The 22,507-nt window shown below is 46.1% G+C and overlaps 3 protein-coding genes and 1 long non-coding RNA gene across 9 annotated transcripts; 2 read left to right on the top strand and 2 right to left on the bottom strand.

The window, feature by feature from the left end:
• Positions 1-229: 229 nt before the first annotated feature.
• On the bottom strand, positions 230-7,320 carry atp6v1ab (ATPase H+ transporting V1 subunit Ab). The gene is made up of 15 exons (XM_077508279.1): positions 7,167-7,320; positions 6,058-6,153; positions 5,847-5,975; positions 5,495-5,709; positions 4,357-4,494; positions 4,112-4,263; positions 3,876-4,038; positions 3,550-3,658; positions 3,346-3,468; positions 2,213-2,327; positions 2,072-2,135; positions 1,790-1,993; positions 1,621-1,715; positions 441-612; positions 230-352 (listed from the first exon to the last, which is right to left on the bottom strand). The coding sequence occupies exons 2-15, from the start codon at positions 6,137-6,139 to the stop codon at positions 260-262; spliced, it is 1,854 nt and encodes a 617-aa protein (XP_077364405.1). The 5' UTR covers positions 6,140-6,153; positions 7,167-7,320; the 3' UTR covers positions 230-259.
• A 1,075-nt stretch (positions 7,321-8,395) lies between these two features.
• On the bottom strand, positions 8,396-13,875 carry LOC144008918 (uncharacterized). 4 transcript variants are annotated; one of them, XR_013280783.1, is made up of 4 exons: positions 13,730-13,875; positions 10,239-11,969; positions 9,118-9,241; positions 8,400-8,699 (listed from the first exon to the last, which is right to left on the bottom strand). It is a non-coding gene; the product is annotated as an uncharacterized LOC144008918 (long non-coding RNA). The 4 variants fall into 4 exon arrangements; XR_013280782.1 differs by lacking the exon at positions 9,118-9,241 and having other exon boundaries at positions 8,403-8,699; positions 10,239-10,309; positions 10,566-11,969; XR_013280780.1 differs by having other exon boundaries at positions 8,396-8,699; positions 9,118-11,969.
• On the top strand, positions 9,202-12,830 carry naa50 (N-alpha-acetyltransferase 50, NatE catalytic subunit). 2 transcript variants are annotated; one of them, XM_077508292.1, is made up of 5 exons: positions 9,202-9,619; positions 10,719-10,852; positions 11,319-11,438; positions 11,530-11,596; positions 11,715-12,830. In XM_077508292.1, exons 1-5 carry the CDS (start codon positions 9,612-9,614, stop codon positions 11,890-11,892), a joined length of 507 nt encoding a protein of 168 aa, XP_077364418.1. In that variant the 5' UTR covers positions 9,202-9,611; the 3' UTR covers positions 11,893-12,830. The 2 variants fall into 2 exon arrangements, with proteins under 2 accessions (XP_077364418.1, XP_077364417.1); XM_077508291.1 differs by having other exon boundaries at positions 9,216-9,619; positions 10,716-10,852.
• On the top strand, positions 13,208-21,713 carry usf3 (upstream transcription factor family member 3). 2 transcript variants are annotated; one of them, XM_077508268.1, is made up of 7 exons: positions 13,208-13,361; positions 13,766-13,879; positions 13,966-13,997; positions 14,068-14,150; positions 14,499-14,595; positions 15,141-19,051; positions 19,780-21,713. In XM_077508268.1, exons 2-7 carry the CDS (start codon positions 13,836-13,838, stop codon positions 21,415-21,417), a joined length of 5,805 nt encoding a protein of 1,934 aa, XP_077364394.1. In that variant the 5' UTR covers positions 13,208-13,361; positions 13,766-13,835; the 3' UTR covers positions 21,418-21,713. The 2 variants fall into 2 exon arrangements, with proteins under 2 accessions (XP_077364394.1, XP_077364393.1); XM_077508267.1 differs by lacking the exon at positions 13,208-13,361 and having other exon boundaries at positions 13,634-13,879.
• The last annotated feature ends 794 nt before the right edge of the window (positions 21,714-22,507 follow it).

Genomic DNA, 22,507 nt, shown 5'->3' with positions numbered 1-22,507 from the left:
CTTCTGTACAGTGATGATAGTGTGTGACTAAACAGCCACCACAGACTCACATACGCACATATGATGATGATGTAAACAAAAAGGGACACACAATAATTCAAGATCATGCTGAGGATCCAGAGTGTGCCGACTCGAGGCATCAAATAATCACAAATACAGTACATCTTTTCTCTTTGACCTCCATATGAAGTTGCACGCACAACAGGGAAGCACAAAAGGTGGAATGTGATGGATTGGAGAGAAAAAAAAAATGGAATGTCTATTCTTCCAGAGTGCGGAAGGCGTTCTGCATGTCTTCTAGCAGCTGTGCGTACTCGCCCTTAATCTTGGCCTCGCCGTCCTTCACTGGGTCCTGCATTGATGCAACGGAAAGCTTGTGAACAATCAAAAAAAAAACAAAAAAACTTCCATATTTTTAATAAAGGAAAAAAAGTACAAACCTTAAATTTCATGGAGCTGATCCTGTAGAGGATTTCTCCCAGGTGCTCCCGGATCATGGACCAGGTGATCTTGTTGTCACTCTGCGCCGTGGTCTCCACCGCGTGGCGCGCCATGTCGTAGAAGGCGATCATATTGGACAGGATGCCCACCGTCTTGTAGAAGGGACAGAATCTGGGGAATAACACATAATTGTCAGTGATGACGACAACTGTCTCTTTGTGCACGTAACTTGAACAGGCAACCATCTGAGGGACTGTGCACGTGTCTTGGTAGATGCTGCTGTTTTGGCTAGCAATAGAGTTCAACTGGGCTCTGCAGTAAAAACATCGACGAAAACAATTACACTCACTGTTTTATTCTTTATTAAAATGTACTAATATTAATATTTGGTTGCTGGAAGACCGTCTAATATTTCATAATATTAATTTATTAATATTTTATGCAAATTAATTTATTTGTAAGGTGCCTATCTGCCGGAACATAAAAATAGAGACATACAGATGTTATTGTCTACTGCCACACTAAAAGGCTCTGCGTAACCTAAAATCATCTTTAAAGATATGCCAATAATTTCAATTCAAGTCTCCACATTTTCATTTATCTTAAAGACTGTATACAGACTGCTGTTTTGGTGAGCAACATGTTTAAAACTGGCTTGTGATGCTGCTATTATTTTCTGAAGAGTACTGTTGGGTGATTAATGGGTAATTATTTATTTATTTATTTATTTTTTTTTTTTGGGGGGGGGGGTAACATTAATTAAAAAAATATATAACAAATTGAAAACTATTTCTATTATTATAATTATTATTCTAGCGGCTTCTGCAGAAAACAAACAAAAAAAATAACCTACATGGTAGTGTATGCAAGATTTTGTTTACATTTTCACCCACAAGTGCTCATTTTGTTTGGAAACAGTATCTTTTATTCACGTTATGTTTGGTGACAGTTTTGTTGTTACATATTAATCCTAACGGGAGTATTTTGCTAATTTATTGAGATTAAGTTCTAAAATAATTTATTAAAATGGATTGTGGGTTTTTAAAAACGCAACTTTCTCCAAGTTTTAAATGATTAAAAAATAAAAAATAAAAAATAAAAAAATCAGCCTTTTATATTAAAGCTAAATTGCCCATCCCTACTGTTGAGAGTGGGTTAAAAAAATAATAATAATCTGACCTGTCATAAGGCGTGTAGCCATTCTGCTGCAGGAAGTCGTCTTTAATCAGCTTGGCCACTTCCAGAGTGATCTTGTCCGTTTCCGCCAGTGACGCCTGCCACAGCGAAAGTAATCAGGTGAGCGCTTCTCTTTGAACTCCCTTTGTAAACAGCGACGTTGGCAATTTACCTTCCCGACAAGTTGCACGATCTCAGCCAGGTCTTCCTCCTCCTGCAAGATCTCCTTAGCTTTGGTGCGCAGGGGCACAAACTCGGTAAAGTGCTTGTCGTAGTACTCATCCAGGGCGCGGGTGTACTTGCTGTAGCTGATGAGCCAGTTGACCGAGGGGAAGTGCTTCCTCTGGGCTAGCTTCTTGTCCAGACCCCAAAACACCTGACGCGGCAAGATAAGGTATAACATCAACTAACATAGAGGAGAGAGCATTGGCGCCGGCTGATTGCGGTTTGTTACCTGAACGATACCGAGCGTGGCTGAAGTAACGGGATCGGAGAAGTCACCACCAGGTGGCGAAACACTAGAAACAAAACACATTTTGAAAGGGGATATAGCAGAAAAAACGGTCTTTTTTTTTTTTTTTTTCCCCCCACTCACGCTCCAACGATGCTGACGCTGCCCTCCCTCTCGGGGTTGCCCAGACACTTCACCCTTCCAGCACGCTCGTAGAAGGAAGCCAGACGGGCGCCCAGGTAGGCCGGGTAGCCGCTGTCTGTAGATGAGACACAGCACTTACTTTCACATACTTCACAATTTTGATGCACTGGCTCCACCTAGAGGCCATTTTCTGTATGTTAAACGAAACTTTTGAGGGGAACACTCTTGTTTTGCCATTAAAATCCAAAGTATAAGCACAATGAATTAGAAACATTTCTTACATAAACGAGAATCTCAGTATGGAAAATGTTAATAATTACAATTACATTTGATTTGATACCAAATATAGAATCTACACATTTTAATCATGTCAGACAAATAAATATTTAAATGTAGATCCTTCAAAGATATATAATAGTATATTTTTTATACAGATACACTATAATAAATATATTAATTAGTATAACAAAATAAGAAAATGTGTATTTTATTAGAGTAAGATAAATAAAGTTTGTGTATGAAAATTAATAAATAATAAATTAGATGTTATTTTGACAATATTACAAAAAAAATCTAGATTTTTTTTGTTTTTGTTTTTCTTACTTTGACCTCATTCTAAAAAAAAAAATACTGCAATGGCAATTTTCTCTCTTTTTTTTAATACATTTTATAATATGATATTTTGTGAATTGTTTTTATGTATCTCATATCCTTTTTATGGAATAAAGTTTGAATATAATAAATCTAATTATGTAGTTATATACAGTTTATAGAATGCATTGGCCATTTCATATATTTATACATAATTTTTTTAAATTAAATTGGCCTCATACTGACTCTAATTCTGATTGTACTATAATCAAATATGTAGTTTGGATAAAAAAAAAAAAAACCTACATCTTTTTAAAATGTTTTTTTTTAACATGTAAAAAAAAAAAAAAAAAAAAGGAAAAAAATAAAATAAAATTCCACAAAAATAATTCAGTCATTCTCAACCAATTTAATGACAACATTAAGAAAAAAATACCTGCACTACTGGATGTCCTTAATAAGTGTACCTATTATTTATTTATATGTATACTAATCATAAATAATACTTTAATTTTTTTTTTCCAAGGATTCTCCTCACTTACCAGCGGGCATCTCAGCTAGACGTCCCGAAATCTCCCTGAGAGCTTCGGCCCAGCGAGAGGTGGAGTCGGCCATCATGCTGACGTTGTAGCCCATGTCTCGAAAGTACTCGGACAGCGTGATTCCTGTCCAAAAAACAAGCAAACAAACCAAGTATATGAAGCATGTTAGAAAAGCGAGTTTTGTGACGTTTTTGTGGCGTGTACCCGTGTAGATGGAGGCCTCTCGGGCAGCTACGGGCATGTTGGAGGTGTTGGCCACCAGCGTGGTTCGCTTCATGATGCTTTCAGTCTTGCCGTCCACCTCCATGGTCAGCTGTGCGGGGAACGCAAACAGGCGTCAGTGCTAAATACTCACACTGCAATTATTTGCTTTTTTTTCTCCATTGGCATTTGGTGTACAAGCAAACAATTCTACCTAGCAACAAATATGCTACGTTAGGCTGAATCAAGTAATCGCTACAGGAAATGGATGGAAATTAACATCAACCAAGACAAAATATAGATTACGGTTAGCTGCACAAGTTTCCCACCTCGGGGAAGTCTCGCAGCACTTCTGACATCTCGTTCCCGCGCTCCCCGCAGCCGACGTAGACGATGACGTCGCTGTTGGAGTACTTGGACAGCGACTGGGAGATGACGGTCTTCCCGCAGCCGAAAGCGCCGGGGATGGCTGTGGTTCCTCCCTGCACGCACCTGCGACATGAAACGAGGTTCAGAGATCCAAGTCGGAAGATCTCTCGAGTGAAAAATGTTCAAAAGGTCTGACGGGAAGAGGGCGTCCAGGACTCTCTGTCCGGTCAGCAGCGGGTGATTGGCCGGCAGCTTCTCCGTGACGGGCCGGACTTGTCTGACGGGCCACACCTGCACCATGGTGAATTTCTCCTTCACACCTTCGAACTCCAGCTCCATTACCACGTCCTGATGGGGTATTTGGAAGAAAGCATGTCACTGACGTGTTATTACAACACCTGGGAGCTATTTTGGGACATGAGTTATAGTGTTGGTCCTCACTGAGAGGTCATAGTTCCCCGGCGGGGCCACGTAGGTTACAGTCCCTCTGTTTTTGGGCGGGAGCATGATTTTGTGCTTGATGAGGGAATTCTCGTACACCGTCCCGTAAATGTCTCCACCTGTGATGTGACTGCCAACCTAACAGAAGATAAAAGTGAAAATCCATCATAACTAGGAGTGTGACGATATAACGATATTGCGATAAATCGTGACAATTGTCTCCTGATAAGATTATCGATACGCCTATGCAAGTATTGCAATATTTGTAATTAATATACAGCCACTATAATGGCGCCATTGTTCATTACTTATTGAGCAATTACTTGGCTAGCCTCTAGGGGGAGCACCTCATAAGAGTGGCGGGGAAATGTACAGAAGTCTTCAGGCGAAGAAGACTCATGAGCTTCCTTTAACTTGTGTAAGACATTTATTTGTCCAGCAACTGACTCAGTTTTGCATACGTTTATATGAAAAACGTGTATTATATCTTCAGTTTTAACAGTTTAAAACATATTAAACTAAAAAAATATTAAAGTAATATTAAACTATATATATTTTGTTTTAACTTTTTGAAGCACATAATTTCTGAGGAATATTAATATTGATTTAATATTTAAGTAATTGTATTTATTTACTTTTGAAATGTTACACAAAACAAATGTGTCACAGTTTATAAAATGAAACAATTGACTATGTAACTGACTGTAAAGACACTAATTTGTTCACAGAAAGTAGTCTCTGTTAAGAAGACATTTGTATTTGTTTAAAAAAAAAAATACACGAAAAGTACTCACTGTGAAGAAGACCCAAGTTTTAATATTGTGTTTCAGTGATGGTACAAAAAAAAACTATTTTCTCATTGAATAAACATTAGTTTACATCTTCAGTCGTTTTATCGTAGATTATCGTGGATTTATTACCTGACCAATATATCGATAATCACGGTATCCTTTTATCGTGAGATAATTGTTATCGTGGGCATTGTATCGCACATCGTCTTATATCGTGAGGTACCCAGAGCACCCCTAATCATAACCTTCATCTTTACAGATACCACATCTGGTAATCAACTAGTCTCTCTTGCTCTCTTACACCCACTCATTTTTTTATTTTACCGCCACTCTATCCGTGCACGTACCCGCAGACTCTTAACAGGCGAGAACTCCCACTTGAGGTCTCTGTTGAGGGATCCGATGTTGACACCTCTCGGGATGTAGATGCTCTGTGTGAGATCGTTGATGTCCTTCAGGGGTCGCTGGATGCCGTCGAAGATGGAGCCCATGATTCCCGGGCCCAGCTCCACGGAGAGGGGCTTCCCGGTACGCAGCACCGGATCGCCGACGGACACGCCGGCTAGGTTACGAGTTCAGGAAAATACATATGACTCTTCCACATTTTTACATACGTCTGCAAAAATGTTTACAATCGTAATTGAAGTGAGCGATATTGTAGCATAATTGGTTGCATCATATTGTTTCGTAAAAGGATACATGTCTCCTCATAGACTTGGATGGTGGCCATGTCTCCCTCCAGCCGGATGATCTCTCCCACCAGCTCGCTGTGGCCAACACGCACCAGCTCGTACATGGCCGCCCCTGCCATGGCAGTCGCCGTCACCACTAGAGTGGGGGAAAAAAAACAATAACAATCCGGGTTTTAGGAGTATGGTGGATCACGTAAACAGCACGGTGTGGCAGTAACCTGGTCCAGACACTCCATGCACATATCCAAACTGGCTCTCTCGGTCCTCATCCCGGATTTTGGGCAGCTTGGATGTGTCCATCTTCACTGGATTAACTGAAAGAAAAAGAAAAAAAATCACAGTCATCTGGTGTGGTGGATTCATTAACTTCCCTTTACACCTTCCTTCCCATTTCTCCTGGGAGGCTGCTTCTCTATGATAGGACAGCGCCACCAGATGGCCACTAATGCTTATGTCATCTCACAGCCCAAAAAAATAAAAAATCAGCATCTTGAGCCGAAACAAACTGAAATAATGTAGAGATAAGGTGGCTTGTTTGACTGATTGATGACCTGCCTTATTCATTTAATACGCAAATTGATGTGCAAATATTGACAAGCGGTGTGTGTGCCTCCGCATAAGATCACATCATTATAATCCTTCATGCATTCCACATAAGGACAGGGAGCAAAAACATGCTTGACGATCATGTGACTGTGGCACATGATTTACTGGCCAGATAAGGAAGTGGAAAATGAGCATGCACACTGTGACTGTGAATGGGGAACTTAGCAATCCCCATTTTTATATGTTTTATAGTTAATGGTAGCTATATTCGCAACTGTGTTTTTTTAAAACGTGTACAGCTGGTATTGTGTCCTACTGGTGTCCATGAGGTGTGTGTGTATGTAAATATGTATTGTGTGTCCAGAATGTTACATGTAAGCGGCACGATCCTGGCGTCCTGGTGTGAATGGAAAAGCTTATTAAAAACGAGTCAACACGTTAAACTCGGATAATTCATATGATTCTGAACGTAGCTATGACAGAGAACGAGATGTTTGGCGCATCAGCTTCATTTTACGCCACCATGTCGCCCAATGTAATTACAACAAATAACCTTTAAAATAAGCTTGTTAACACACTCGCGCTTAAATTTTTTGTTAATGACATTGAGCGGATTAGTTGGTAACATTGACAGGACGTGAGTGACTCGGCCTGAGGGAGGAAAGAAAAAAAAATACAGGGGATCCCGGCATTTTAGTGCAATGGGTTACTAGTCTTAAAACAGCAAGCAATTATGAGTTAAATAGCGTATGTGGAGGTTGTAAGAATGTATCAGACTCACCGTGTGCTTGCGAAACGGCGCTTTTGCAGTCTTGCTTCGAGAGAAAACGATGCGCGATGTGATGCGTGACAGCAGCAGACTGAGGTCAGCTGACTTCATTCACTGGACGGAAGCTGCCACTGCTCGGTCCGCCATTTTGGATCCTTCACCGGAACTGCACGAAAATAGTTACAGCAGTACGATAAACCAAGAGGGTCACTATGGATTTTTTTCCCCCCTCGTTTGCATATCCTTTTTAAACCTTTTACGAATACAAATATATTCATTTATTTCACGAAAATGTAATTTCAACGAAAGGCCACGTTACTATTCGAAAGTGGCTTAGGTAAATCAAGCCCATGATTATGTTGGGAGTTAGCTATTACAACTGTGACTGATATCTGTGCAATGACGCCTGCCTGAGCCAAAATGGAGTCGCTCGATAAATTAACTCATTTTAAATTATCTCATTTTAACCCTGGCTGAAATGTATTGAAACATGTACATTTACTGCATAAATGGTTGCTCTCATATCCATTTTATCTAGCAGTAGAAACTGATTAATTGGTTTGTAACTTAGCTGTACCAGACATTTAAAATTAACAAGGAACTGAAGGAATGAGATCTCGATCCCTCCCATGAATATATGATGACCCCTGGGTTTTATTCTTTCCTTTATGTTTTATGTTTGTCTTTGCCTTGTTTTTCTTCAATCATAGTGTATCACAAACTTCTAGATGAACAATCAAGTAATAAATAATTAAGTGCTCTGTTTTATCTTAATTTTTGTCGATATTAATTTTATTTGTTGTCAGATTAGAACTATAATACAAAGAAAGCTTTATCATTACAACTTTTCATTTTTCATGAAACAATAATGTGAACATGGACTGCACTTCTTAAGCGCTGAACTTATCTAGACACTATAGAAATAAATACATTACATTCACATATTAATTCAGCATACCGACTAATCGAATTTATATAAGTTACCCTCGCCCCACGCTAACAGAAACAGAAAATGTAATGTACAGTGTCCTAACAGATCAAATGCAGGGCATACAATCGTGCAACCATGCCGCTAGTACGCATGCGCGGGGCTGGAGTGACACTGGGTTGACCCACTGATCTGAATATATGCTGGATAGCCGATACGCCAGGACTTTTGAAGCCACAAGGCCGCCATATTGTTACTCCCAATAAACGTCAAAATTGGAGAACATTTGAGACAGTAGTTAGTACTAGAAACAGCATGATTTATGATGTTTTAATTATTAAACATAAAGAAGAGGACTTCAGACATTTTAAACTTGACCTAAATACATGTAAAAATTATATGCTTAATGATATTTACAGGAGGGAATGTGTATATTGTTTATTAAAGAATTATAACTGTAATTCAACAAAAGATGCCACTGCCAAACGGCACTGGTTAGCACGTCCGCCTTCCAGTTTTGAGGACTCGGGTTCAAGTCCAGGCTCCGGCCTCTTCGTGGGTGGAGTTTGCATGTTCTCCCCGTGCCTGCGTGGGTCTTCTCCGGGTACTCCGGTCTCCTGCCACATTCCAAAGACATGCATGGCAGGTTAATTGGGCTCTCCGAATTGTCCCTAGGTGTGCTTGTGAGTGTGGATGGTTGTTTGTCTCTGTGTGCCCTGCGATTGGCTGGCAACCGGTTCAGAGTGTCCCCCTCCTACTGCACAAAGCCAGCTGAGATAGGCTCCAGCATCCCCTGCGACCCGTGTGAGGAATAAGCGGTCAAGACAATGGATGGATGAATGGATGCCTCTGCCAAATATAGTATTGTGGTCTAAGGAACTGAGCGATAAAAGGGGGGTCTTCAAAGCAGCACATATCGTCCACTTGTTAATTTATTTATTTTTATTATTTGTTTTACATGTGGGCAGCAGGGTGGACGAGTGGTGAGCACGTCCACCTCCCAGTACTAGGGTTCGAGTCCAGGCTCCAGCCTACCTGGGTGGAGTTTGCATGTTCTCCCCGTGCCTGTGTGGGTCTCCTCCCACATTCCAAAGACATGCATGGCAGGTTGATTGGGCGCTCCAAATTGTCCCTAGGTGTGTTCGTGAGTGTGGATCGTCTGTGTGGTTCAGAAAATGAATGGATGGATGTTTTACATGTTATAAAAGAGCAACCATTCCGCCACAACCCTTCAACCCCAACCCCGGCCCTATACTAAATGGAGGAGCAAGATGGCCGCCTTGTCGCTTCAACGGCTTGCACAGGCGCGTATGGTCTATCGGCTATCCAGTCATATTTTCAGATCAGTGGGTTGTCAGTCTCCTCACAATCGTGGAAAGCGGTGCGGCGGCTAAGCTAACCGTCGCAACGAGCTACATGTGGAGGGTAAAACGGGAAGGCACCCCCGACCCCAACTCTGTCAAATCTCCCCTTGTCCGCCCGCTACGACGATAAAAGTCGAGACTCGGTGAAAATTATATCCGTTTACAATGAAAGGGTGAGTGTCCGCTTCTTAAGCAGTGAAGAAGTTGTTCGCGACTGCATTTTGTCATCGGGGGAGGAGACGGCAAAGCTAGCCAGCTAGGTAGCGTAGCCTAGCTAAGCTATTTTTAAACTCGGTACCCGAAAAAAAAAAAAAAAAGAATCCCGAAACAGCCCCGTTGATGGCCGAATGCCCGCCGGTTTCAAGCCGTAGTGCCAAACGCTTGCTGCAGACGCGAACGAGTCGAGACTGAACTACGAATGTGAGACGTTTTTTTCACGTTAAGACAGCCAGTAAAGTGGACGTTAGACTGTTAAATTCAGTCATACGAAAAAAATGCTGAAACCGAACTTGTTTGTCAACAATGTCAGGTGTGCGTTTTGGGTCAAGAGAGTTCACCTCACGGCAGTACGTTGGTTAGTTCGTCTGCCATACAGTTTTGAGGTTGCGGGTTCAAAACTCGTATGTGTGGATTTGGCATATTTCCCTGGGTACTCTGACTTCCTTCCACATGTTCAAAACATGCATTATAACTCAAATGAAAACTTTTAAAAAGTCTTATCGGTGTGATTGACCAATCTAAAATGGCCATAAATGTAAACTTGAGTGTGATTGGTTGGTTGTTTATACGTGCCTTGTTATTGACTGGCAACCATTCCAGGGTTTACCCCACCTGTTGCTCCTGCTCACCCGAAACCCTGAGGACTATTTAAAAAAAAAAAAAGAAAAGAAAAGAAAAGAATGGATGGATGGGTTCATCTCACTCTTCCTCACCTTTCTCCTGCATTGTCAGTGGAATGGGAGAGAATAGTGAACGCTCACAGGCTGTTGTGAACACAATGCATTCAAACTAATGCTATTGTTTGGTTTAAAAAAAAAAAAAAAAAGATTATTTTCAGCAACGAAATTGCACTAGCCAGTTAATAGTGAAACTACAACAAAGCAAAACTACTCTACTCACCATATTTTAAGTTTCCTCTTCTGTAGTTGCTTGTATCTATCCCGAGGTGGTGTCATCCCCTCCGAAAAAGCCAAAGAAAAAGCACAACACGGTCACTAAGTTGGTGTTTTGCCGCGTGTCAGCGCTTTGACCGTTTTGCTCTTGTTCCAGTAGCCGGATCGAGCTGGGGGACGTGACGCCCCACAACATCAAGCAGCTGAAGCGCCTCAACCAGGTCATCTTCCCCGTCAGCTACAACGACAAGTTCTACAAAGACGTGCTCGAGGTGGGCGAGCTCGCTAAGCTTGGTAAGTAACAGCACAAAAAGTTTTGAACAACAGTCGGAACATATTGATTTTCTGATATTAGGACAGTGGAAGCTTTAACATTTGCATATATTATGCCATACACATGTGATACTTCAGGACCAAAAAAGTGTTTTGCTTTCTCTTTGACTTTTTTTTTGTGTGTGTGTGTGAGTGAAGGGTACCACTGATAGTGAAACGTGTAGGACAGAAAAACGACTAATCAAATTGCTGAAATAAAGGCAACATTTTGACTCTTATGTAGATAATTTTCATGTGAGAAAAAAAAAATCATCAACAAATCAGGTTGACAAGCATCCTGGAAGTTACTGCGTTCAAATTGTGAGGTTCCACTATGTGTACAAGTAACTGAATAATACATAAAAGGCCACTGGAAAACCATTGCGTATGAGAGGTTGATTAAATGGAAGTGGGGGTGTGCTCTTCTTTTGTTTCTTTTGTCTGGCAGCATACTTCAATGACATCGCGGTGGGGGCCGTGTGCTGCCGAGTGGACCACTCTCAGAACCAGAAGCGATTGTACATCATGACGCTGGGCTGTCTCGCGCCCTACCGGAGACTCGGCATTGGTGAGTCACACAAAATGGAGGATTTGTTGTTGTTGTTTTTTTTTTTTTAATGGAACTTGTAAGTTAAAATTGTTCGTTGTGGCCCCCGTAGGTACAAAGATGCTCAACCACGTGCTCAACATCTGTGAGAAGGATGGCACTTTTGACAACATTTACCTGTGAGTGTCCTGTTTTCCCACATGAATCCATCTGCATCATAGAAGACATATTAAAATGAAAATAAAGTCAAACTACTCACCCTTTGAAGACCCTTATTTATATTACTCGTTCCAACAGTCACGTGCAGATCAGCAACGAGTCGGCCATCGACTTCTACCAAAAGTTCGGCTTCGAGATCATCGAGACCAAGAAGAACTACTACAAGAGGATAGAACCGGCGGATGCGCACGTCCTGCAGAAGAGCTTGCGTAGCCCGAGCGCGCCGTCCAGCAGAGAGCTTCAGAAGACGGAGTAGGGTGGTGACGGACAGACGGTCTGACGGACAGGCGGGGCATCACCCGCTTTTTTTTTGGAAAAACCAGCACACCTGACCTGCGGATAAAAGAACTGTGACAAACGCCCTCACCCCCACAAGGACGCTTGGAAAGACAAAATTGGGGAAGAAAAACAAAAACTAAATTATATGGCAAATGAGTCTCTTTGGATTGTTTTGTTTTGCCCCCATGTTACTCATACATGAATTGACAGTGTCTAAAAAGTGCTTCTCCGATTGACAACCCGAGTGTGGCGTTTACAATGCATACTTTTGTGTGACTGGGTTTTGATGCAGCTCTAAAAGCTAAATGGGGACAGGGGGCCGTTATCTATCATTTCTTGTTATGAAACGGTTTAAAAGACCGCACCTGATGGTTTGTGTGGGGTGGGGGGTTTGAATGTCTTCTCCATGGGTCATGAAGAGCAGTGAACAAGATGGCGGTGCGTTCGGAATTCATTTAAAAACCATTAGGCTGTTTTTTTGTTTGTTTGTTTGTTTTGGTTTTATTTTCATTTTACATTGCAGAGGTTAAGCGTTTCAGAGGTTCTCCTGGGTTTGGAAACTAGTATTGAATGTCAATGTGTTCTTCTCCAAAGGGGAAACACGAGATCTTTTGGGATGGATCATGGAGGGCGACACGGCAGAGCTGTCCACCCCTCCAACTTCCTGCCGAGTATTGAACGCCGAAATGGTTGCTTGTGGTCTTTTGAAGCGCTTATACGTGCGTGGTGTGTGTGTGTATGAGCGTGTTTTACCCAGAGGAAGTTCTGACTCCGAATGCATGCCAGGAGACTTGTGTCCTCTATTCTGTAGTATAAGCATGGTTTCTTTCTTTGAAGAATTTTATCTTTTTCTGAAGCTCTATATTGTATGACTTTTTAACATCTAAATAAATGAATTACTATTTGCAGTAAAAATGCAATGCAAAATCTGTCGGCAAGATGCAAGTTTAAACTGCTTATCCTTTTCATACACCCTTTAAAGATCATAAAGACGGTCTTTATTTTAGAGTAGCGTAATGCTTTTAATTTCTGGCTCTGGTTATTACGACACGTTTACTGTACCGTTCCAAGAAGCACAAAAAAAAGTATTTAAAAAAATACTCTCGTGGGATTAAATATTAGAACAGTCTGAAACGATTTAAAAAAAATACCCGGCGACCTATTTTAGCGTTAAATTTGGTGAGGGGAAAAAACCCCAACTTCAAACAGGCGTATAAATGTTGAGGCGTACACATCCACACAGGCGCTTTTGATTGGCTACGTTGCCCATGCTCTGAAATCTCATTGGCTTTTTGATCCCCAAGCGCCCGCCTCTTTTTGCTGCTAGATTGTTTTGGGAGCTGGGCTGAACTAGCATGCTAGGTAGCTAGCACACACTTAGCTTCTCGAACCCCTCTCTTAAGTTGTTGTGGGCCCAGACACTTATCTAAAATGTCCAAACTACAGGTGAGTGCGAACATGAGCTCTCATAATAGTGTTTTGTCAGCGTAGTAGTGACGAAACGGCGCTCGTTTTTGGCTTTCAAAGTGAGCTAGGCTAACCATTCGCGAGCTGGCCGGGATAAGCATAGATTGCTACTTAATTTGCCCTTCGAACAACAAGCGTGATAAATAAATAAAGCTACTTCACAATACAGTATTCCGCTATATGTGTTCTTTTTGACACATAGTGGCTACAGACGTATACAAATGAGTTAAGTTTAGCTAAAGCTTTTCATTGTAGCAATGTGTGTTTAAACGTAGCAACGCTTTTTCCTAAGCCACAGTGAGAGAATTTCTACAATTTTCAATATTTTCAGCGTGTTCTATACATACTGTGTCATCGTGGATGCATGGATGCTTGCATTGTAGGACGGCCACAGGAAGGATCTCAGGTCAAACTGGTGAGTGTGTTGACGAGCCTGACAGGCAACTGTTTGGGATGCCAGAGATGACCGAAACTGAGACAACTGGTCGAAAACCAAAGTAAGTCTTACTCGAACTATCATGGCTGTTGAAAAAGACGTCATGTATTTAATCAGATACTTTTCCTTTTTTTTTTTTTTTTACAGGAAGAAGAAAAACAAAGAATCCCACAATGCAGGTAAAATACTCAAATGTTTGTTAGCTGTGGTGACCTTGCGGTCACTTACATTTCCCTCTTTTGTTTTCAGTCGAGAGGCACCGCAAAGAGAAGATAAATGCAGGGATTAACCGGATTGGCAATCTTTTGCCCTGTTCACAAGCTCTTAAACAGGTAAGATGGATTCAACTGTATCCATCCATTTTCTGAACCGCTTACTCCTCACAAGGGTCACGGGGGGTGCTGGAGCCTATCTCAGCTGGCAATGGGCAGTAGGCGGGGTACACTCTGAACTGGTCGCCAGCCAATCGCAGGCATTCAACTGTATTATGTTTTTATTCTCTCTCTATGATTATCTGGTTTTCTACAGGTTTTCATCAACATCATAAAAGCATGCATGTTACTTGCTTATTGATGAAATTGACCATAGGTGTGAATGTGCGTGTGAACTGTGCATGGTTGTTTATGTATGCTACCACACAGCTCCTGGCTAAATTCACTCACCTTTGTCTCCGTCCGCAGAGTAAGAACATGATCCTGGACCAGGCCTTTCGCTACATCACCGAGCTGAAGAAACAAAATGACACAATGCTCCTGGAGGGTGGTGATAGAATCCAAGGTAAAACGTAAACAATGTCAGAAACCAATCATTTGTAATGCTGATATTCCTGTTGTGAATGATCAAGAGTCACATTTTTTTCCCCTACAACACTAAATGTTGCTTTTCCTTTAATAGTAGCAGGACGTCATTATTTAGTAAGCATATGACAGGAGGCCTATATTTGTTTCTTGTTTATTACAGATCAGGATTTTTTTTTTTTAGGCTGATTCCAATATTTACCAAAATGAAATTTTGCTAACCGATAATTCAGCCAATTAAAAATGATAAATAAATAAAATAACTTATTTTTTGGTCTCTTAACGCTTACAACTGAAGATATGAATTAAAGGCAGAATATTTGTATGTTTGACAATATTCTGTTCTTCAGTATTTGCTTAACAGAGGAAAAATGGGCAAAAATCAGCTGATATTTTTGGGGAGGGAACATTTGAATGACATTATCTTTATCTTATGTTGTGTTTAAAAAAAAAAAAAAAAACTACCCTCCCAAAAAACTACCTTATTTTGAAAGAGAATGACTGTGACGTTCTTGACTTCCACAGCGGAGGAGATCCGTCGGCTGCGCCGTCATTGTGAGGAGCTTCGCAAGGAGAGCGCCCACTACATCGAGCTACTCAAGGCCCACGACATCAACCTCCTCGAAGACCCCACCGTCCACTGGAAGGGCAAGCAGCGTTGCGCCAAAGTGACCAAAGTGACCCCCACTCATCAGCTGCCCAAAGGAATCATCGTCTATTCCAACGGCAACGTGATGTGCCCCGCGGGGAAAGAGAGCAGCCCTGGGAAGCAGCCCTCGGAAACTTTAATCCTTCAGCCCCCCTCGGAGGTGAGAGTGAATGGCGCCTTGCTGCAAGTAACCTCTTCCGCCACGTCGCTTCACTCGGGCTCGAGTGTCACCCAGTCGACGCCAGGCCTGGCGGTGGTGGAGCAGTGCGTGGTTGAGAAGCCACCGCCGCCGCCATCCGTGTCCTACATCACCCTCCAGCTCCCGGCCGTAAACGCCGCCATCCCCCAGCCACCTGCCGCCCCCGCCCAGACCAACACAGCTTCGACTTCAGCACCTCAACTTCCGCCGCCCGTCTCCTGTCTCGCCACAATGAGGGACACCGCCCTCAGGACTGCCATCCCCAACAGTCAAACCCTGCTCAGGGCGGGGGCGGCGGGAAGCACGCAAACCACGTGGACGACACTGCAGATGGCCGGCAACACGGTGCAGCCCGTCTGCCAGAGTCTCGGGAGCGCCACACAGGCGGTCCACCAGGTGACGGTGTGCCCCGTGGTCACCAAGTCGCCTCCTGTTCAGCCCATTCAAATCCAGATGCAGCAAGCGAGGCCACCCCAGCTGCGACCCGCCATTCCAGTTCTCGCCCCGCAGCCGGCCGCCGTCGTCTCCCAGTCGGCGTCGCTCATCCCTCCGGTGCAGCAGCAGGCCGCTGTGCTGCCGCTCCTCCAGACTATGCAGGTGCTGCAGGTCAACCCGAGTGGCGCGGCGGCCACGGCTCCTCAGAGCGCCAACAACGCCAGCGTGGTCATTCTGCAGCAGGCCAACTCCTGCCCGAGCCAGCCCGTCGTGAGGGAAGAAGCGAGCAACCCGGCACCCTGTCAGCATATCGTCATCATCCAGGCTCCCAATCAAGCCCCGCCCGCCCCTCAGAATCCCGCCGGCGCCGCGCCTTCGTCACTACCCGCCGCGCAAATACCCAACAGCTCAACAAGTGTGGGCGGTAAGCAGCTGGTGCACATCCTGCCGCGTCCGGCGCAGCCACCGGTGACGTCGTCGATGAGCCAGGCGCCCGCCGCCACCCCGCAGACCATCACCGTGAACGGGCAGGTGTTCGCCCTACAGCCCATGAAGACGTCGGACAAAACCGCTTCCCAAAGTACAATCCAACTGATCCAGCCGACCACCACGGAGGAACCGACCACCAACGTGGCGCTCAAGAGTCTCGGCGCCCTCAGCAGTCTGAACCAGAGCATCTGTCAGGGTCTTCCGCTTAGCCAGAGCAACAACAACGGTGGCAGCCCGCCGGCAGCGGCCCAGCAGAAGCGACAGCCTCCTGCGACTGCGACCGTCCCGCAGGCGCCTCACCCGAGCCCAGTCAAATCTGCGCCGAGTGCCGGAAAAAGGCTGCGGACGACTCATGCTAAGCGGTCAACGACGAAAAGGACCAAAGCGTCGAAGAAAAGTGAGCTTCGCCGGGCGAGCTCAGACGAAAACCAGAAAAGATCTCAGACCGCCGACATTCCTGCCGTCGCCGCCACGACGGCGTCGGCTGAAACCGTACAAAGTGTCACTTCCCCACAAAACTCGCCACTTGTTTGCGTTACGTCCAGCGGCACGACCGGAGTTAGTCAGCCTGTATCGCAAAGTGTCAGCTCAAATCCTGCCGATGCTATTGTCAGTCAAGCTAACGCGAGTGTTGCGGCGACCGCAGTCAGCACCGCATCGGTAACGCCGTCGGTGAGTTTAGCCGCAGCTAGCAAGCCTTTGGAATCGGAAGCTAACAGCGTAGCGACTCGCACAATGCAAAGTGATTCAGCTCGACCCTCGCCCGTGTCAAAACCGAACAAAACTGACGTCACAGTCACGAGTGGCGGCGACGTCGTGAACAGCACCGGCGCTGCATGTCCTACCACAGCAGTGGTCCTCACAACTCAAAGCTCACAATCAGCATCTTGTCCCCAGAGACCCAACAGCAGCGATCCGCTGCCTTGCAGTGCGCCTTCGCCCGCCGTGTCCACAAGCGCAACTCCGCCGGTTAGCGCCGGTACAACGCAGCAGCCCGTCGCAAACGTGCCAACCGAAATTAAACTTCCTCAGCCGGCAGCAAAGGCCAGACAGACCCAGGAGGAAAATCCTGCTACAAGTTTAGCAGCGTCTTCATCTGAAATGACACCCAAGAAAGATTTTGTGCCGTCTCACGGGGTCTACACAAATCTTGATGATCAAACGATGGAGCCCGCCGTGACGGATTCCGCCATGTCGACGGCCGCGGCGGCAGGCAGAGGCTTCTCGGTGGCCTCCATGCTCCCTCAAGGCCAAAGCGTGAGCGCCGCCTCCGGCTCCTTCGGAACGTTTAGCTTCACGTCGGAGCAGGCCGAGATGCTGGCGTTGGCCATGCTGGAGCAGGACAGCCCGGGGAGGAGGTGCGCCGGCAACGACGCCTGGCAACAGCCGAAAGGTCCCGCTAGTAAAGAAAAACCCTCCAACGCGCAGCAGGTGAAAGCGACCAAACCCGTCGAGGCCGCGAAAGCGCCGGCTCAGCCGGTCAGAGGGCAAGTTGGCGACGGGTCCGTTGGCAGGCACCCGCCGGCCCATCTCATCACGTACTCGCAATCTCAGGTGCCGACTCAGAGCTCCGCCCCCTGCGGCACCGTGGCCAGCTTGAGCGTCAACAACCTGATCAGGCCCAGCTCGCAGCAAGCCTACCCGGCAAGCTCTCCCAATCTGGCTGGCCAGCAGTGCTCTGCGCCCTCGCCCGCCGCCACCGGCCACATTTCCCAAGCGTCCAACAACGCGCTGTCGCCCTGCTCCCAGCTAAACGAGTTCTCCCCCATGAAAACGGCTTTAATGAGGGCTCAGGTGGAGCGGCAAGTCAAGGTCCTCTCCAAGCGGCAGGCCCAGGAGGAGGCCATGCTCAACACCGCCAAACGAGCCAAGCCGTGCCCGCCCCCGCCGCCGCCGCCCACTGTGGGCCACATGGATGTGAAAGCAGCGGACCACGGCCAGATGATGGTCGGACAACTTCCTCCTTCGTCCTCGACCATGGCGAGGATCAACTCAGAAGGCTCGCTGTTCTCCACAAACTCCTTCATGAGCACCGTTGTCCGAGCCGCCGACACCCACTGCCCCCCCGAGCAGAACCAGCCAGGGGTGCTGCACCCGCAACATCCCGCCGCCCAGCACCTGGGGGGCAACCTTTACATGAAACAGCAGCAACAGCAAGAGCAACAGCGACACCACCTGTACCATTTGCAACACCACCCGAGCCAGCCTGACCCCGCGCAGCGCCACTCGCTCCACCAGAGGGCGCTCCAGCAAGACAAGAAGCGGGGGCTGGTCAGAGGTAGCCAGGCCGGCTCTCCCGCCGCCGTCGCCGCCATGCAGCAGAAGCAGCATCACCTGGACAAGTCGGCAGTCCAGCAGCAGCAGCACTCGCACCCGCAACAGGCGCCGCATCAGCAGCAGACGCACCAACAGTCACATCAGCCGGCGCAGCATCAACAGTCGCATCCGCAGCAGCACCAAACGCACCAACAACAACAACACCATCAGCAGCTGCAGCAGCAGCAGCAGCAGCAGCAGAACTCCCATAGCAGGCACCAGCAGCATCTGCAGCAACAGATACAGCAACAGCAGCACTTCCGACATCAGGACAAGAGCTGCGAGGCACAAGCGGCGGGAGGCCGAGCCCACCACAGCAACCACCTGGCGCAGCAGGACCACCTCAAGGTTAGTCCTCACTCACCCTGTCAAGCAAAAGCTCAAACGTGCCCTTGTCATCAGTTCACAACGGAAAACTGTTCCCAAATCTCGTACCCCACTGAGGGGCCAACGTTTGCGAAGGTGGCGACTGTTGCTTAACAGTTTGAATGGTTTGTCATGTCGCAGGGAAATTTTGAACACAAACAGCCATTCAAATTGTTGGCACACGTAAGTGAATGTCTTTGTGAACTTCATATTTATTTATTTATTTATTTATTCCCCATTCTTTAAAAGGAAATGAAATGTCATTTGTTAAAATTATTATTTATTTATTTTTTCCTAGTGGTATCAGAACTTGGTATCGGCAATTTTTTTTTTTAATAATAATATGTACCGACTCAACCACATCAACATAATTGACTTATGTTCAAAACTAGTGCTTACCAATTGATTTGCTGAACTGAATTGAGTGTCACAACTACCAGTCACCACTCGGTGGCAGTGTTGCTCACTTCTGCGCATGTCTCAAGAGCAACATAACAAATCTGCTTCCTGCGTGGCACCTAAAAATGAAAAACTACATCTAACTACATCACATCAATCAATTTTAAATTTCCAACAGTGAACATGAACTTTGAAGTGATGTGGTTGCTTGGTGATCAATAAAATAATTACTCTTTGGCCACCTGATAAAAATGGAAATATAAAAAAAATAAATAAAAATAAATATTTCCATTTTGCTCGTCTCATCTCAGCCCAGTCAAGACCACGCCGCCATGCAGCGGATGATGACTTCAAGGACTCTGGACCAGCAGCTGATGTCGCCGCCCGGCAACCCAGCGTCCCGCTCGTCCGACCTAACGTGCGCGCCGTCGTCCCGCCAGGAGCGCCACCGCGTCTCCAACTACTCGGCCGAGGCGCTCATCGGCAAAAGCAGCACGAGCGCCGATCCACAGCAGCAGCAGCGGTTGGCGCACCACCTCCAACCGGGCCGCAGCGGCGAGCAGGGCGACCTGCGCGGCTACATGGACGCGTCGGCGAGAGGCAAAACCAACGTGGCGGCGGTGGCGCACAACCCGCAAGGCCGCCTCCCCTCGGACCACCCGGGGTCCGAGTGCCCGCCGTTCAAAAGCATGGCGGGACCGCCTGCGCATCAGCTCACCGCTTTTGAAGCGCAGGTTTCCCGCGGGAGCGACATGGCGCCCAAGTCGCAGCGGGCGCAGCAGCAGGGAAGCTTCCGAATGGGCGTGGCCCCCCCGCCGGATGGCAGGAACCGCGGTGGTGGCGGCGGCGGCTACGCGGGGGTCCACCTGGGGCCGCACGTGCAGGACGCTTGCCACCAGAGTTTCATGCAGAGCCTCCTGTCGCCGGAGGGCAACCACCAGAGGGCGCCGCAGTGCTGCCCACCCGTCACCATGGAGTACCCGTGCGCTTCCGGAACCTCCGCCGCCGACATACAGGCCAAAGCGTCCAGCCCCGCCCACAAACCCCCCGCCATCAACAAAAGCCACATTTCTCAGGTCAACATGCACGGGCGGCCCGGCACGGCGCGGCCGCCGCTCGGCCAGCACTCGCGCCTGCACGCGCAGCCCGCCAAGCTGCGTCCGGCGGGCGAGCGCCCCCGCCCGGGCGCGCCCCGGCCCTCCAACCCCTTCGAACCCGAGGGCCACCTCCCGCTCCCGTCCAGCGGCGGCGTCCTCCTGGGCCGGCCGCAGTCCGGGCGCAGCGCCGTCGTCCGCTTCATGGCGGACGGCGCGCAGCCGCCCGGCGACAACAACCTGGCGGGCGAGCAGCACCTGGCGCAGAACTTCGGCTTCCCGTTCATCCCCGAGGGAGGCATGAACCCGCCGGCCATCAACGCCAACGCCAGCTTCATCCCCCCCGTCAGCCAGCCCGGCGCTTCGCGCACGCCCTCGCTGCTGCCGGTGGAGGCGCAGAGCAGCTTGCCCTCCTTCTACCCGCCGTACTCGCCGGCGGCCCACCCCAGCCTGCCGGGCGACGTGGCCCTGCCGTACTTCCCCAACCAGATGTTCAGCAGCCCCGGCGGCGCCGACAAGGCCAGCGCGCCGCCGGCGCTCAACAACCGCTTCGGCTCCATCCTGTCGCCGCCGCGCGGCGTGGGCTTCGCGCAGGCCAGCTTCCCGCTGCTGCCCGACATGCCGCCCATGCCCATCGGCAACTCGTCGGGCATCACGCCGCACCTATCCAACTTCAGCCTCACCTCGCTCTTCCCGGAGATGGCGGCCGGGATGGCCGCCGACGGCTCGGCCATGCCAATGTCGCCGCTGCTGTCGCTGGCCAACGCGTCGGCCGCCGATTCGGGCAAGCAGCCCAACAGGCCGGCGCACAACATCAGCCACATCCTGGGGCACGACGGCAGCTCGGCCGTATGACCCCGTGAAAGGGGCTGCTGTTGTCATGATCATTTCAAAGCCGACCCCCACGGTTACGCTTCAAGCTTCATGGGCAACGTTATCGGTTTGTCTGTAAAAGAAAAATCCAATGGAATTTTTTTTCTATTTGTTGTCAAAGAAGAAGAAACCTGCAGCACTAATGTTAATGACTAACTTATATCAGGTTGTTGTGTACAGAATCTATTTTGTAAATACACACGTTTCATATCAGATGGTTAGATTGTGTATTTGTACATAGTGAAAGAAAATTATTAAAATTTATAAGACGTTCAAAATTTCTGCCTGCTCAAAATTTGTCTCACCATCAGGTCACGTGTTTTGACTCCTTTTGCTACGATAAAAAAAAAATGTTTTATAGAAACATTCTACAATTTTATTTTATAATACGGTTTATTTTATAAAATGGCTTAGAAAAAATATTTTGAATGTTTGAGTAAAAACGAAACTCTTAAAAAAATGTTCTTGAAATTGTTAATTTTGTAATAAACAGTATAATCATTTATTTAAAAATGTTTAAAGTAAATTTGAATTTTAATTAAAAAATCTAATCTAAAAAAATTGTAGCATTTTTGTAGGAATTGTTTTAAATTAATAAAGTAGAATTTTGCTTAGATAAATGTTCAATATTTTAAGATGGCATTTTGGAAATGGAAACCATTTTCCAATAGTTCAATTTATAATAATAATTTGGAATTGTGAATAAAAATGTTTTTATAGATTTGAATTGAACTTAAAAATTAGAAAAACTGCAACAAAAAAAACATTTTTACAATTGTCTGGAATTTTCAAAATAAATTTAGTAAATATTTTCACAAATATTCTTAAGTTTGAGTATTTCAAAATCGAAACCTTTAATTTAATTTAATTTAATTAAAAAGTAAATTTTAATGTAAAAATATAGAAAAATTATTTTTACATTAAAATGAGAATATATATATATATATATATATATATATATATACGCATACATACATGTAACAATTACAATATACAAATCTTAAATCAATTTACCAGTTTAATGATTTGAGCTTTTATTATAAGTCTTTGTACGGCCAACCTAAATTCCTGA

This window comes from Festucalex cinctus, chromosome 20 (assembly GCF_051991245.1).
Source record: "Festucalex cinctus isolate MCC-2025b chromosome 20, RoL_Fcin_1.0, whole genome shotgun sequence".
NCBI classification, from domain to species: Eukaryota; Metazoa; Chordata; class Actinopteri; order Syngnathiformes; family Syngnathidae; genus Festucalex; species Festucalex cinctus.
Note: the sequence above shows the minus strand (reverse complement) of the source record. Positions and strands in the feature narration are given on the sequence as shown.